This window comes from Pseudomyrmex gracilis, unplaced genomic scaffold, assembly GCF_002006095.1.
Source record: "Pseudomyrmex gracilis isolate BER0280 unplaced genomic scaffold, ASM200609v1 scaffold_653, whole genome shotgun sequence".
NCBI classification, from domain to species: domain Eukaryota; kingdom Metazoa; phylum Arthropoda; class Insecta; order Hymenoptera; family Formicidae; genus Pseudomyrmex; species Pseudomyrmex gracilis.
Window position 1 is genome coordinate 8,398 of NW_018021237.1, and position 14,980 is coordinate 23,377.

Here is a 14,980-nt window from a genome sequence, read left to right on the forward strand (position 1 = left end):
GTCGTAAAAAATTACATTAGAATGGCCGCTCTCAGGTTTCTCTCTGATAACATCGATCTGATAGCGATTTTGGCTGGTGTACACCGACTGCATATTTTGGGTGTTGGTGTAACTTGTGTGTTTGGCTGGTCGAATGGTGCAGTTCCTTGCTGGTGCCGCGTATTCGTCTGAGATCAGTACACTGCATAGATGCATGTTGGGTGTACACAAAGTGGCTCTCACAAATTAATTGGAGCCAGTTGGTGTGGTCTCGTGTTCGGCTGATACACACTAGCGTGGTCGAAATATCCAGTGCAACACCACATGAGTGTACGCACTGTACACTTGCACCAACTCTACACAGGTGGCACACCGGTGCAGATCAGCCGAAATCGCTATAAGTAAGTGGCCATTAGTTTTACGTTTTGAGAAGAAAATAGGAAGGAAGAGCAGTTACATTATCGACACGACGTAGTTGTGGACAACCGATTGCTACTAGTTAGTTCGCACGGCGCTCGTTGGCGCTACGAGCAACCGCCCCGCTTGCCCTCCGATCCCCGCGCCTTTTCCTCGATTCATTGACGCGTTGTGTACACCCAACATGCACCTATGCGGTGTATTGAGCTCAGACGAATACGCGGAACCAGCAAAGAACTGCTGCCATTCGACCAGCCGAGCACACAATTTGCACCGACACCCGAAATGTGCAGTCCGGTGCAAACCAGCCGAAATCGCTATAAAATACGCTCGTAGCCGCTCTCGTAGTCTTCTCTCTGGCTGATGGCGCTTTTATGGACCTTCGGCTTTGTTAGTAGACTTGCTTGACCGTCAGATGGCGCTAGAACTTTTTGAACAGTCTTCATGAAAACGTCACCCAACGTTATTCAAAGCGCACCTGTTACATACGCGCCTCGATCTAGCAACACCTTTGTTTATGCTTCAGCCAAATAAGGCGAAGGGCGGAACAACTGAACAAGCAGCACTCGGCAGATGTGAGTGTGTAGGAGATTCTGTCGCGAGCCGTCATCACACCACATAGCTGTAGACGTCAGATCCTCTTGACAGCGGATTCCCGTTTGATTTTGATAGCGGATAGCGTGGCTGCAAAGAAGCCGTGTTAAATTGAAGAAATGTCGTATGAAACAAGTAAGTCAAAGTGGTTTGAACGTACGCGACCGGCTTCCTGTACCGTGCCGATTCCGTGACATCGAAGTATCTCTTCAATTTTCCGGTTTGCTTATCTCTGATTTGTGAAACGGTATAAGGTCCGTTACGCGTCCAAAATATCAGAATAGAAAAAGATGTTTTTGTATGGATTTTTTTTCATGCGCTTTTGCATAGGTTTTTTTTTTTATTTAACACTAGGAGCTGCACAGTTTATTTTATATTTTCTGGTTTTTTTTTCGTTTTACTTTTCATTTAAGTCAGAACTGTATCATGATGCGTGACATACACCGGAACGATGTCGACGCGCGGCTGATGTCAATCTGTACACATACAGGGTGATTCGGAAATTACGTATTATTTATATGTGTATGTGTGTGTGTGTGTACTTTTTTAAGGATTAAAAAATAATAATACAATTATTTTAAATATTTTGTAAAAATAAGATTGTGGAAGAAGAGAAAGAGAAAAAAACAAAATTGGAAAAATAACAACTGTGCACAATAAAATATTATAAATGTAAATACATGATATACATATATATTTGTAATTTTTAATAACGTTTACATTAAAAATACGAATTTTAATATTTACATCTTCAAGGAGTTTTTAAATTGAAATATAGATTTTAAAAATAATTAAAAAAAATTTGTTTTATATAAACAATGTGAAAAAATTTTTTCGCAAGAATGCATGTCTCGTATTGGAATATCTTGAATTGGAACAATTTTTGAAAGTATTTTGAATTTTGTCAAAGGAAACAACAATATATATGATTTTGTTGCATTTTTTATTACATTGTCATATATTTCTGAAGAGTATTTATCACAAAAACGCTTTTACTTATTCTTTTTACATTAAATGTACAAAATAAGGTTTTTTGAATTATCTAAGACATTCTGTACATGTATCAGAAGATGAATCAACAGCCATATACAGAAAATGAATCAACATGATATTAACTGACTAAGATAGGGAATTACTGAGATAAGAAATTTGCTTGATATTGCAAGTTTTTATCAGATAAACGTAAGATATTAAAAAAATTTCAATATAATAAGCTTCAGTAATAACGTTATATATTTATAAATAATTATAATTCTTTATATTTTGAAAGATAATAAAGATAACAAAAAATGTTTAAAAGAAGGGGGAGAAAAAAACTGAGAAAAATTTCTCTATTATTGACGGCATTCTCAATTAACGTATCTATTTTTTAAAATATATCTTTTATAGTATTTTTTTACTTATGTTAAATGCATCTACAATGTTTTTGTTATGTACTTTTGAGACAGCAACTGTAGCATTAGTGTAAAACAAACTGTATCTTGTTAGTGCTAAAGATAATTTGAGACATAAGGAACTGGACTCGTGCCAATGTATCAAGGAAGGATATTTTCGTTCCAGCATCTGGATATATTGTGTGTGTTGTTTGCATAATATTTGATCTCTCTCTTGTGTTCACTGTACAACAACATTTTCTTAACACTTTTTAATATTATGTCAAAGATTTAATAAATATAACAAAAATAATTATTTCAATAATTATTTTAAAAAATAGTAGTTATAACAGAGATACCATTTCTTGTATTATTTACTAAACACTCTCGTACTTTTATTTGTTAGTAAAGATATTTTTATCTCTCCGTTTCTCTTTAGTTTAAATATATCATTTACAGAATATATATTTGCTGCATTACCGAGAACCCAAAGAGGACAACCTCTAGTATTAGGTGGTGATCCTAAAGGAAAGAACTTTTTATACACCAATGGTAACAGCGTTATCATTAGAAATATTGATGTAAGTGTTTTTTTTTTGCGCTCAAAATAATAAAATATTTTTATTATTTCGTACAAGTACAGACGGTCGTTTATTTAGATATGCATTTTTAAACATTGCAGAATCCCGCAATTGCGGATGTTTACACAGAACATTCTTGCCCCGTTAACGTCGCCAAGTATTCTCCCAGTGGTTTTTACATAGCCTCAGGAGGTATATATTTTATTTTTGTAAATGTTTAATGCATCGTTTATAGAATAATATTGTCTAGAGATTTTTGTTATACAAAAAATTCTAGTAATCTCAAAGAAAACGCACTTTTATTTTAGATCAATCGGGCAAGGTGCGTATTTGGGATACAGTAAATAAGGAGCATATACTAAAAAATGAGTTTCAACCTATCGGCGGGCCTATTAAAGACATCGCTTGGTCACCGGATAGTCAGCGTATGGTCGTGGTCGGAGAAGGAAGAGAAAGGTGATGAATGTCGTTTGTAGATGTAATTGCAATAAGAGTGCGATATTTAAAGTTGATAATTTATGTTATAACAATTGTGTTTAGATTTGGACATGTCTTTATGGCAGAAACAGGAACGTCGGTGGGTGAGATCTCCGGTCAGAGTAAATCCATCAACTCGTGCGACTTCAGACCGGCCAGACCGTTTAGATTAATAACCGGAAGCGAAGATAATACCATCGCTGTGTTCGAAGGACCTCCGTTCAAATTCAAGTATGTACATACATATAGCGACACTCCGCCATTCCGTTAAGAAGATTAAATTTTCGCGTGATTTATTATACTTGGCGCTTATTCAGGATGACAAAGCAAGAACATACACGTTTCGTTCAAACCGTACGTTATTCGCTCGACGGAAATCTGTTTGCCTCCGGTGGATTCGATGGCAAAGTATTTCTATACAACGGAGTAACTTCTGATCTCGTCGGTGAAATAGGCTCTCCCGCACATCAGGGTGGAGTCTACGCGGTACGTAACAGTCGTTTTTAATTCATTTGCGATAAAAAAAAAAAAACGGTGCAAGAAGAAATTTTTATCTTTTCAAATTTTTTTTTTTTCAATTCCAGGTTGCATGGAAACCTGACGGTAAGCAACTATTAACTGCTTCCGGGGATAAAACTTGTAAACTGTGGGATGTAGAAACGCGTACTTTAGTTACCGAGTTCAATATGGGAACAACGGTCGACGATCAACAAGTTGGTAATTTGTATAATTAACAAAGCTTAGTTAACGAAGCTTAGTTAACAAAGCTACAGGTATTGGTAAAAAGTAATATGTGCAATAAGCTGAAACAAAATCTGTGAACTTTCAGGTGAGCTGTCTTTGGCAAGGGAATCATCTATTATCCGTGTCACTTAGCGGCTTTATCAATTATCTTGACGTCGATAATCCTCAAAAACCTATAAAAATAATAAAAGTAAATCTCTATTCTTTCGTTTTTTTTTTACCGGCGTCTTTCGAAGTTTCTAGAATTTAAAACTTCAATATATTCTCTTCTCTTCAACTTTTCAGGGTCATAACAAGCCAATAACGGTTCTAACGTTAAGTCCCGATAGAAGTACGATTTATACCGGTTCTCATGACGGCTATATCACCAACTGGAACGCAGAGACGGGGGAGAATGATCGCGTGCAAGGACACGGTCATGGTAATCAAATTAACGGAATGAAGGCGTCGGGTAATTTGCTGTACACCGCCGGCATTGATGATACTTTAAGATCAGTTGACATTGCGACAAATGCGTACGCGGAGACTTCTGTAGTAAAATTGGACTCGCAACCACGAGGTCTGGATATATATAACGATATAGCCGTAGTAGCTTCGGTTCGACAGGTAAAAATCAAACGCGTATATATGATGTACGCGTGAACAAATCGTACAACAACAATATTTGACATCGAAATATTACGCTCTACAGATCACAGTTACGCAAAACGGTAAGAAGCTGTCGAGTGTACCGATTGATTATGAGCCATCGTGTGTGTCAATTAATCAAGAAACTGGAGATGTAGCTATTGGATCTACATCCGATAATAAAGTTAGTTTGTTTTTTTTTTTTTTTATGTAATACATGGAACGTATACGTGTATGTGTAAGAACTGGTGTTAATATCAAAATATCTCTAATTTATTGTATAGGTACGTATTTACGAATTGTCGGACACTACGCTAACTGAAAAGACTGAATTAGAACACCTGGGTCCGGTTACAGACGCGGCCTATAGTCCCGACAATAAATATTTAGTTGCCTGTGATGCAAACAGGAAAGTTATACTGTACACCGCACCAGAATACAAAGTAAGATATATTGTATGCAAAATAATTTAGAACTACTTACAATCAATCTAGCAAGACAAAAGCTATATATGTACATTGTGTATAAAAAAGTATACTTTTTCATAATTCCTCACATACTTTTTTTTATAAATTGTGTTTGTTGTGCTTTACACAACAACAGTGTCTACTAATCTTCATTCAATTAGTTGATGCTATGTAACGTAATTTTATAACACATAATCTCTGTTTTTTTTAACGAATTATTGTTTGTTGTGTGCTTAATGGATTATGGCAGAGGGTGAGTGACACGTCAATGTGGTATAAATATTTTGTATTCTGTAATAAAGAATAAGAATATAAAAAGAAAAAAATTTAAATATTTTTTAAATTGATTCGATTTTTGCAGCTTGCGCACAACAGAGAATGGGGCTTCCACAACGCGAGAGTAAATTCCGTCGCTTGGTCTCTCACCTCCGACATGGTTGCGAGCGGTAGTCTTGACACGACCATCATCATCTGGAGCGTGACAAATCCAGCCAAACATACCATTATCAAAAGTAAGTTTATTCTCGTCGAATAAAATCTCTTTATAATTGTGTATAATAAAAACAAACATTTACGCTTTTAGATGCTCATCCTCAGAGTCAGATAACGCGTTTAGTCTGGCTGGATGAGGAAACCTTAATCTCGGTTGGACAGGACTGCAATACTAAAGTATGGCGTATAGAAAAGATATAAATTAACTTTTGGAAACGTTTATATTGCCACCTTCTTTAAGGAAACTAAAACTTTGGAAGCATTTTATTTATTTCGTAGTTTACAAATATATTATATATTATTTTTTAATACAATCCTTGATATATATGATTAAAAAGATTATATTGCCATCTTCTACACAAATCTTTTTTTTTTAGATTAATTTTCTTCATACCCTACACGTCAGTAAAATTCAAAAACTTTCATTATCGTTCTACACAGCTGTTCGCAGAACCGAGAGCCTTCGGTCTTCGAACGTGTCGCGGAGAATGTTTGCATTTGCATTAAGTCACACAGTGAACTCGTATCATCTAACTTGTCTTTATTAAAACGATGTAACAGTAACAAGAAAACGATAACAATTCGAACACTAAGGGTCTTCAAAAATTTGATCACGCTTTTGTACACTTAACGAAAGCACTTGCTAATACCATGTCTTATTATTAATCAGTCCAACGCTGTTCTTATAAATAAGTGAGGTACGATACCTTTTATCGGTAATTTATTTTAATATGTAGGATGCGCCGCAAAAAACGGGCTTTTTAAAAACCTTTTGGCTGCGACGCGCGCATTTTTATTGCTCATATTTTTACATGCTCAATTTGGTAAAAAAGTTAATAATTTTCCGTACACATGTCTTTGCATAATCGAATAAACTTTTTTTTTTACAAATCTCATGAATTTTTTAACGACACTTACGGCGTTCCGTAGTCAAAAGGTGGGGATGATAAAAATTTTTTTTTGTACAATTTCTCTCTCGGATTTTGTTTCTTTGTGGATTTCAAACAAATACGTTCGAATTAATCGAAAAGTTCAAGGCGGAAACATTTGAACAAGTAGCCTTCGAACCATTCGATTAATTTGACGATAGGCTTCGCAAACAGACAAAAAACCAGATTCTTTGTTTTCCGTAACGCGTTTCACTTTTTATGGCCGAACTAACGGAACTGTTCGATTATGTATAATACTTATCAACCCAAGATATTTTGAACGTTCGAGCTTGAGATTCAAGCAGTTTGAGTAATTCGAACGTCTAAAATTTCCGAGCGCTACTTTGTAATCATACTATTATTTATATATATATATATTTTTTTTGTTTGTTTTGGTAAAGAGGTATTTTCTAGAAGGACTTCAAGCGTCTTATGTGTGAGCGCGCGCGCGCAATACACGCAACACGCAATGTCTGATATCAAAGTAATGAGACTACTTCTTCTGTAAAAATTTACTTGAAAAACACTTTTTTGTCCGAAAAAAGTTATTAACATTTGAGAATTTTGTCTTATCAAATTGTGTCGAAAATAAATTTTTACTCATTACTTTTTCTATTTCGTGTATAATAGGAACATAAAAGTGGCTTTACTATAGTGGTGGTTTCGACGTGTTATAACGTGGACGTTTTTGCGAAGGAGCTACCGGGTGTCGATACGACACGTGTTTCCTGAGAGCGTCTCGCGATCGCGATACGTGCGGACACGCCGTGCAACTGTACGAGCTGTTGCTGTGCGTCTCCATGTGCACTCGTAAGTTGTACTGATTGCTCAACTGTTTACCACAAATGACACACGTTACACTTGATTTGTTGTAAGTCTGGGAAGTTCGTCCGCCGGATGCGGACGGCGTGAGCAACTTGTAACCAGCGTCCCATACGTCTGGCGGTGGTTTCACGTCCTCCATGGGTGTGATTTGTTCCTCCACAACAGGCGCGACCTCATCCGTAATATTCTCGGAATATCCTTTATCGACGTACTTGTTAGTGGACGCGTTAACGGGAACAGACACTTTCTCTCTTTGATTTAACTTCGCATTTATAGAGTAATACGGCTTTGTCTTCACACAGTACGATATAGTTTCTTGATCGTTGCTGGGCTCTTCGTCATCCAATTTCTCCGTTTTCTCGGGTAGCGGTGCGGATATCGATTGTGTCATCAATTCGTTAGTCGTCGGATTTTTCGATTCTGTCATTATCATTTCTTCGTTTAACAATTTCTTCTGAGACTCTATAACCGGCGGTTCTACGTACAAACCGTTATCGTGCCTCGGATTTTTCTGAAATAAGAAAACGTGCACCGATCATGTCAATAACGCGCTCATCACATTTTTCCACTAAAGAAAAGCTCGAGGAAATATGTGATCTGACAAACAATAGTAGTTACAGCTACGTGTAGCGTCTCTGTATTCTTTATATTATTCTACATTTATATGTTAATTAAAAATAAGATTGAAATTTTTGCTATGTGATAAAAGCTAATATATACTTTATATTTTACGAAAGAAAGAGATTTATACAAAAATATAAATTTCTCTCGTCTTTCGATAGTTACGTACAAGTGTATACGTGGATATTAATGACAGGGAGCAAACATTTTTTTTTTTTTTTTTTGAACGAGAATGATGTTGAAATATATTCTATTTTATACAACAGGTTATGCATTGCACAATAATTGTTCAGTTTTGTGCAATATATATTTGTTTTATATATATATATATACAAAGTTATTAAAAACTAGTATAGTCTGCAGTATAGTTTAAACTGTTGTTATTTAATAATATATTCAATAAAGAATATATTCGATAACTAATATATTCAATAAAGAATAAGAAGTGTCTCTTCGACATGGATCCGCAGAATAATCATCAGAATAAACAACGATTTTCTATTTTAATAATGTAAGTAAGTTATCTTATCTAAACTCTCTGTACTTTTCTCTCTCTCTCTCTCTCTTTCTTCCTATAGAGATATGTAAAAAGTGTTAAACGTATTTATATATACATATATATTTCCAGTAATTCACAATAAATTAACATTAATATTGAACCAATTCAAGACTTTACTTGAAAAAATTACTCTACATTTTTCCTTTTCTTTTCTTTAGTTAAACAACACACTTGGATTTGATAAATTAATGGTAACGCGCTTGTTATCGTCACACTTAACTAAAGTGTGGCATTGCAAACAAGCATTATAAATACTGCAAAGAAAACCTTTTGTCTGTTGAATAAAAAATCGCTGTTCTAACTTCGCTAATAAACAGTTTTTAGTAATTTAGACAAAAAAATTCATGAGAAAGAAGCTACTTTGAATATACCTGTAAAGTCATTCTATGGGGTAAGGTTCCATGGGATGCATCCACTTGCATTTAGTTGCAACACACACAACGATCTTGATCTCGTGGATATCGTTTTTTTTTTTTTTTTATTCATTATCGTTCCTTCTCGGTGTATTGTATCGAACATAATATGTGTAGCGGTATAATTTCTTCTCGTGAAGTACTTCTTGAGGAACGACAGTGAATGTGTTTTTAAGTGACCTGAACAAAACAACACGATCATAGGGTATTATAAAAAGATTAAGAAAGGAACAAGCGAATGCAAATTCTTTTGCTTCATTTTCTCTTTGTTTTCTGAAGTAAAGAAGAAATTAATTGTACACGGGTTCTTTCTAAAAAAAAATCACTTGTGACAATTCTGTAATTGTTTTTAAGTATGTTGCATTAGACACATGCGTGTTACAAGGATAAGTTATGATGATATGTAAGTGTTGTGATATACAATTTATATTATGTGGTTATTATATTAGACAAAACAAATTCTACACGACACAGAGATAACGCGTTTACACAACACAACACTTACTTATTATCATATAAAGATTACAAATATCAAGGACATGAAAAGAAGTACTTTAGTGTTTAATAAAAAGAAACATTATTTATGAGAGCTACTAAACAGATATCATCAAAATTATTATTATACAATGCATAAACAGTTGTATATATCAATATTAGTAACAAAAAAAAAAAAAAAAAAAAAAAAGAAATGCATTATAGTTTGAAGTAGTTTAATGTTTATTAAGATAAAAAACAAAATTTGGTTTGTATTCACATTTGCATAGTCAACCAGTGAGCTCTATAACAGATTACTCACTTCAACAAAAAATATATATATATACATGAGAAAACCTGAGATGTAAGAATAAAACAGAAAAAAAACTATTTCTGTTTCTATAATTGAAAAACAAAAGAAACATGGAGAACCTGTTGAGAAATGGTCGCATAAACGAGTAATCTTCCCAACTGTAGCCATTTTATAAACATTTTAGTGAGTATATAGCATAATAGATTATATTATTATCAACAAAAAAATAACATGTTTAGTATTGATACAGAATAGAACAATTTTTGTTAGAGGGATCTTATATATCCAGTCATGCACTCTTGTAAATTCAAAATTTTCTATTTTGCTGGAGCAAACATATTAAAATAAGCAAGTAATTTTCATGCTAATTACCTTAAGTATTAAACAGAGCAGGCCATTAATACTGTGGCGCAGACTTTATTTTTTACATTACAATATAGCATACATGTTACATATATGTATATATATATATACATATATATATATATATATACATCTACATAGCTATTAATATTATTTATTTTATACGCATAAGAATGTTTGGCAAGCAAATATATATTTGAAAACTTAATTAAAAAAATAAATATGCAATAAACTCTATATTGATAAGAATTTTAATTATTTGAGTATTTTTATATCTCTCATGGGATCTTCCTCATGAGATTTTGCATCTAAAGCAGATATATATATATATCTATATCTATAAATGTAAATATATATATATGTAAATATATATATATATACATATAAATGTAAAAAGATAAAAATAAACATAAGAGAATATCGATAAAAACTATCCTACATCATATCTAGATCGCAAATGCAAAATAAAGTAAGTTAATAAAAAAAAAGTACATATTACAAGTATATTCTTCATATAAAACTAGAAGAGAAAGTTCAAAAGCTTACCATTTTGTTTAATTTTAAACATACACAGTTTCTACTATTTTTTTACACTATTTGATAATAAAAACAAAGCACTTACCCCAGCTATATCAGCCAATCCACATATGTTTAATGTATCAGCCATAGCTAAAAGAGCAGGTAATTGCTCTTGATAAATGTTTACTTCTCCATTGTACATAAACTTTACTAGAGCGCACAAATTTGCATATTCCATGCCTGGCAACACAATGACAGGATGTTGCAAGGAGCCTAAGTCCTAAAAATTCATTCATGTGTGAATTCTTATTTAATACGGTGTCAATTTTGTTTTGTGTTTGTGAAGTTTTTATAAAATATATATATACTCAAAGCGGTACCTTAAACAATTCTTTAAAATAATAACTGCAGGCTGAGAGTATGATTCTGTGAGCATGAATATGTCTACCACCAGCGCTCAGTGTGACATCTGTTAGGTGGCCACCGTCAAGCAATTTTGGGAGAGAGCTCAAAAGTGTATTTTGGAAATTGTGCCATCGTAAACAAAACTGTTGACCCTCCATGTCTCCGCTTGCTGCGGAAAAAAAAAAAAAATCCATCGAAGTGTCAGATTACAAAAAAAAAAAAAATCGAATCAATTATTCCCCGACATCATTTGTTTTTTTTTGTTCTCAACTGCGCATAAACGAAAGATAGCAGTCGTTGCATCTCGCGTGCAATTAAACTTGCGCTTGTTTAAAGATACGGCACGTGCGGGGGATTTTAAATTTCTTTAAATGAAAAAAAAAAAAAAAAAAAAAACAATCGTCGAACGCGCGCACGCTATACCTCATGCGCGATATAACGTATCATCAACTGCTGTATTATTTGCTTACGCGCACTTTGTTAACACCGAACATATCTTTCTCACACGTATAGCGTGATCTCTCTTACGTACACAACAATTTAATCTTTTCGCAATAACGACGACACAAGGTGAAAGGTTATGTGATGTGAAACACAAAAAAGTTGTTACGGCGAGAAGAGAAAATAATTCCTTGTCGCGGGTTTTACGTCGACGTAAAAAACAAAAAAAAATTTGTTGTCTCGCGCGAGACGTCGGGATCGCTACTGTGTGGCGGAAGCCACGGTATGAGGTACGGAGACACAATACTATTTATTTAATCAGGCTGCGGGGGGGGAAGGTTCCAGCCAAATCTATTATTGTACTCAGGTATGGCTGGAAGAAAGGACAGCCGTTGGTGACCCGTGATTTGTGAAACGGATCGACAGCTCACGGTGACGACACACACACACACGCACACTGGTCGCTACTACGACGATTCGCAAATCGCTAGGATCCATTTGCGGCAAAGAAAGATCGAAAACCGACTGAATTTCCCGCTATCGTCGATTTCTCTTACCCGTTCAAAATTTGCCGTATATAAAACCAAATATATGCCCCCGTTCACCTAGTATAAACTACTCAAAGAGTTTTGTCTTTGCGCTTCTTGCACAACACTATTCCTCGAGCGCTGCTCTCTTTCTCATCTCGCCGCGATGATCGCCATAATCACGAGTGACACGAATTATACGTAATTGTAAGTTAGACAAGCGTTGGGGGAGAGAGATCGAGGTATTTAACTCTCTCGCGGAGTTATAGCGGACGATAAGATGACGAACGCACGAGAGAGTGGAGCGCGCGATGAAACCCCCGGATCGAGAGAATTGACCAATGCGCGATCAATCACGTCTGCGAAAACTTTAAGGCGACAATTGCAAAATCCCGAACACCGTGCAAAGAACGTCGTTTTGAGATACGTTCTCGAAACGCCGCGATGTCCACGTTTTCGAGCGCGCTAACTACACACGCGAACACCGCCGGTTCTGTGAATAAACGCGCTCATTGATCCGGTTCTGTTCCGTGCTACGCACGCCCCGGGAAAAAATGGATTAGATCTAACTTAAATTTAACGAGATAAAAAAAATAGAAAAATAGATCTAATTAGATCCAAATTAAATCTAAATAGATATAAAGTAGATTTAAATAAATATAAAGTAGATCTAAATAAATATAAGTAGATCTATTAAATTTACACTTTTATATATTATTAAATCTACTTTAGATCTACTCATATCTACTATATTAAAACTACTCAGATTTAGTTATAATAGATCTGAGTAGATCTAAAACAATAAATAAAAGTATAAATTTCCATAGATTTACTCTTATATCTATTTAGATTTATTTTATATTTATTTAGATCTACTTTATATCTATTTAGATTTAATTTCGATCTAATTAGATCTATTTTTCCATTATTTTTTATCTCGTTAGATTTAAATTAGATCTAATCCATTTTTTCTCGGAGCCCTTTAAAATTTAAAGCCCGATCATCGTGTTGCACATGTTGACTCTTTCGCAAACAAAACAATAAAAAATACAAATACTTTTTCATCAAATACAATACACGGTAATGTTATTGTTTAATATTTATTTTATTATCTTTATGTATATATGGTGTTATATACAGAAAAATCACGCCTATGACTATATAAAATCGCTCAAACACACTCAAGCTCGAGATTACGTTGGACTTTTCCCCTCAACGGTTTTTCTAAGTATATTAAAGTACGCTAATATTCTCGCGATCGTGTTGCCATGTCCATATATATATATATGTATAAGAACCATATATATACTTGTATCCATTGACACAGTAAGTTTCAACAAATTTCTCAATTATATCACAGAAATACAGACTTTACATTCGAGTGACAATTCTGAAAATGTTTACAAAACCGGTGTCGGGGGGATGTGATCGACAAAACTTTTTCTACTTCGTATAGAAATTGCACGTAAGAAGTGTGTGCGTGTAAAAATGCCATTTTTAGAAACGATTATTAAAAAAGTTCTATACAAAAAATTCCGGGAAAAAATGGATTAGATCTAACTTAAATTTAACGAGATAAAAAAAATGGAAAAATAGATCTAATTAGATCGAAATTAAATCTAAATAGATATAAAGTAGATCTAAATAAATATAAAGTAGATCTAAATAAATATAAGCAGATCTATTAAATTTACACCTTTATATATTATTAAATCTACTTTATAGATTTACTCAGATCTGTTATAATTAAAACTACTCAGATTTAATTAGATTTGAGCAGATCTGAACAGATCTGAGGTGATCTGATATAATAGATCTGAGTAGATCAAGAGTAAATCTAATAATAAATAAAAGTGTAAATTTCCATAGATTTACTTATATTTATTTAGATCTAATTTATATCTATTTAGATTTAATTTGGATCTAATTAGATCTATTTTTCCATTTTTTTTTATCTCGTTAAATTTAAGTTAGATCTAATCCATTTTTTCTCGGGTATCATCTCTGGATTTCTCTTGATAAAAATAACCAATCAAATACAGCGCGTGTCTCCAAGCGAGTTCTTCCGAACGCGTTCACATCGCACACACACACGTTCCTTATATACGCACACGTGCGGTAGATGTGAGCACAGAGATACGCATATTGTGATATGAGCGTGCGATCTTTCTCTCACTTCTTTCGAATACCACTAGTATTTGTTCACAACGCTTGAGATTAATGCAAGAGACGAGATTTAATGTCGCGTGATTGTAAAATAAAACGAAAAAACGTTGTGCATATAATATCTCTCATGTGTATGTAAAATTGATCATGACGTGTGTGTGTGTGTATATATATATATTACACATTTAGATTCCTAAGAAGTTTAACAAAGTACAAATCTACAGTATTTAAAGCTTTGCGCTTTATAAAACAGTCAACAATAATAAAAAAGGCAATTGTTGCTTACGCTGGCTGCGTTCAACGAAACAAAGCTGCTTGCTTCGGTAAGCAATCAAACGTGATTTGCTTTTCTCCTTTCAGAACCAATCAAATATCTAAATCAAGTAGTAATATCTAAATCGAGTTGACAAGACTACGGCTCAGCGATTGTTCCGCTAAACGTAGCCAGTCATTGATTGTAATTGACGTATTAACTCTCTCGCCCCTGACTGTCTCCGACTCTACGTGTGCGCGCACCGAAAAAATTATATTCTTGTAAGTAGAAGATTTTATACTTAAAAAATCTTCTTAAAGATTTTAGATGATATTCTTCTGAAATTAATAATATATTCTTTATTTAAGAATATAGTCTTTTTCGATAGTGAGATATATATGTTTTTCTATAGAGACTTTTT

At 33.9% G+C, this 14,980-nt stretch overlaps 2 protein-coding genes across 6 annotated transcripts; one reads left to right on the forward strand and one right to left on the reverse strand.

Moving 5' to 3' along the window:
• Positions 1–921: 921 nt before the first annotated feature.
• On the forward strand, positions 922–6,176 carry LOC109861237 (actin-interacting protein 1). 2 transcript variants are annotated; one of them, XM_020440790.1, is made up of 14 exons: positions 922–1,125; positions 2,823–2,944; positions 3,046–3,136; positions 3,253–3,400; positions 3,485–3,652; positions 3,739–3,907; positions 4,006–4,134; positions 4,251–4,355; positions 4,451–4,771; positions 4,857–4,976; positions 5,077–5,235; positions 5,510–5,512; positions 5,621–5,771; positions 5,843–6,176. In XM_020440790.1, exons 1-14 carry the CDS (start codon positions 1,110–1,112, stop codon positions 5,950–5,952), a joined length of 1,812 nt encoding a protein of 603 aa, XP_020296379.1. In that variant the 5' UTR covers positions 922–1,109; the 3' UTR covers positions 5,953–6,176. The 2 variants fall into 2 exon arrangements, with proteins under 2 accessions (XP_020296379.1, XP_020296380.1); XM_020440791.1 differs by lacking the exon at positions 5,510–5,512 and having other exon boundaries at positions 923–1,125.
• Positions 6,177–6,272: 96 nt separating this feature from the next.
• LOC109861238 (protein bric-a-brac 2) lies at positions 6,273–12,441 on the reverse strand. 4 transcript variants are annotated; one of them, XM_020440795.1, is made up of 4 exons: positions 12,219–12,441; positions 11,148–11,341; positions 10,871–11,047; positions 6,273–8,016 (listed from the first exon to the last, which is right to left on the reverse strand). In XM_020440795.1, the coding sequence occupies exons 2-4, from the start codon at positions 11,328–11,330 to the stop codon at positions 7,330–7,332; spliced, it is 1,047 nt and encodes a 348-aa protein (XP_020296384.1). In that variant the 5' UTR covers positions 11,331–11,341; positions 12,219–12,441; the 3' UTR covers positions 6,273–7,329. The 4 variants fall into 4 exon arrangements, with proteins under 4 accessions (XP_020296384.1, XP_020296381.1, XP_020296385.1 ...); XM_020440792.1 differs by having other exon boundaries at positions 12,171–12,440; XM_020440796.1 differs by lacking the exon at positions 12,219–12,441 and adding an exon at positions 11,977–12,164.
• Between the last annotated feature and the right edge of the window lie 2,539 nt (positions 12,442–14,980).

Bases quoted from the DNA above. Each gene is read 5' to 3' on its own strand.
- LOC109861237 (XM_020440790.1), top strand. The intron at 3,908-4,005 runs GTACGTAACAGT...TTTCAATTCCAG, and splicing joins ATCAGGGTGGAGTCTACGCG to GTTGCATGGAAACCTGACGG. The intron at 5,772-5,842 runs GTAAGTTTATTC...TTACGCTTTTAG, and splicing joins CAAACATACCATTATCAAAA to ATGCTCATCCTCAGAGTCAG.
- LOC109861238 (XM_020440795.1), bottom strand. From the start codon at position 11,330: ATGGAGGGTCAACAGTTTTGTTTACGATGGCACAATTTCCAAAATACA. The intron at 11,048-11,147 runs GTACCGCTTTGA...ATGAATTTTTAG, and splicing joins ATTTTAAAGAATTGTTTAAG to GACTTAGGCTCCTTGCAACA. The intron at 8,017-10,870 runs GTAAGTGCTTTG...TTCTTATTTCAG, and splicing joins GATTGGCTGATATAGCTGGG to AAAAATCCGAGGCACGATAA.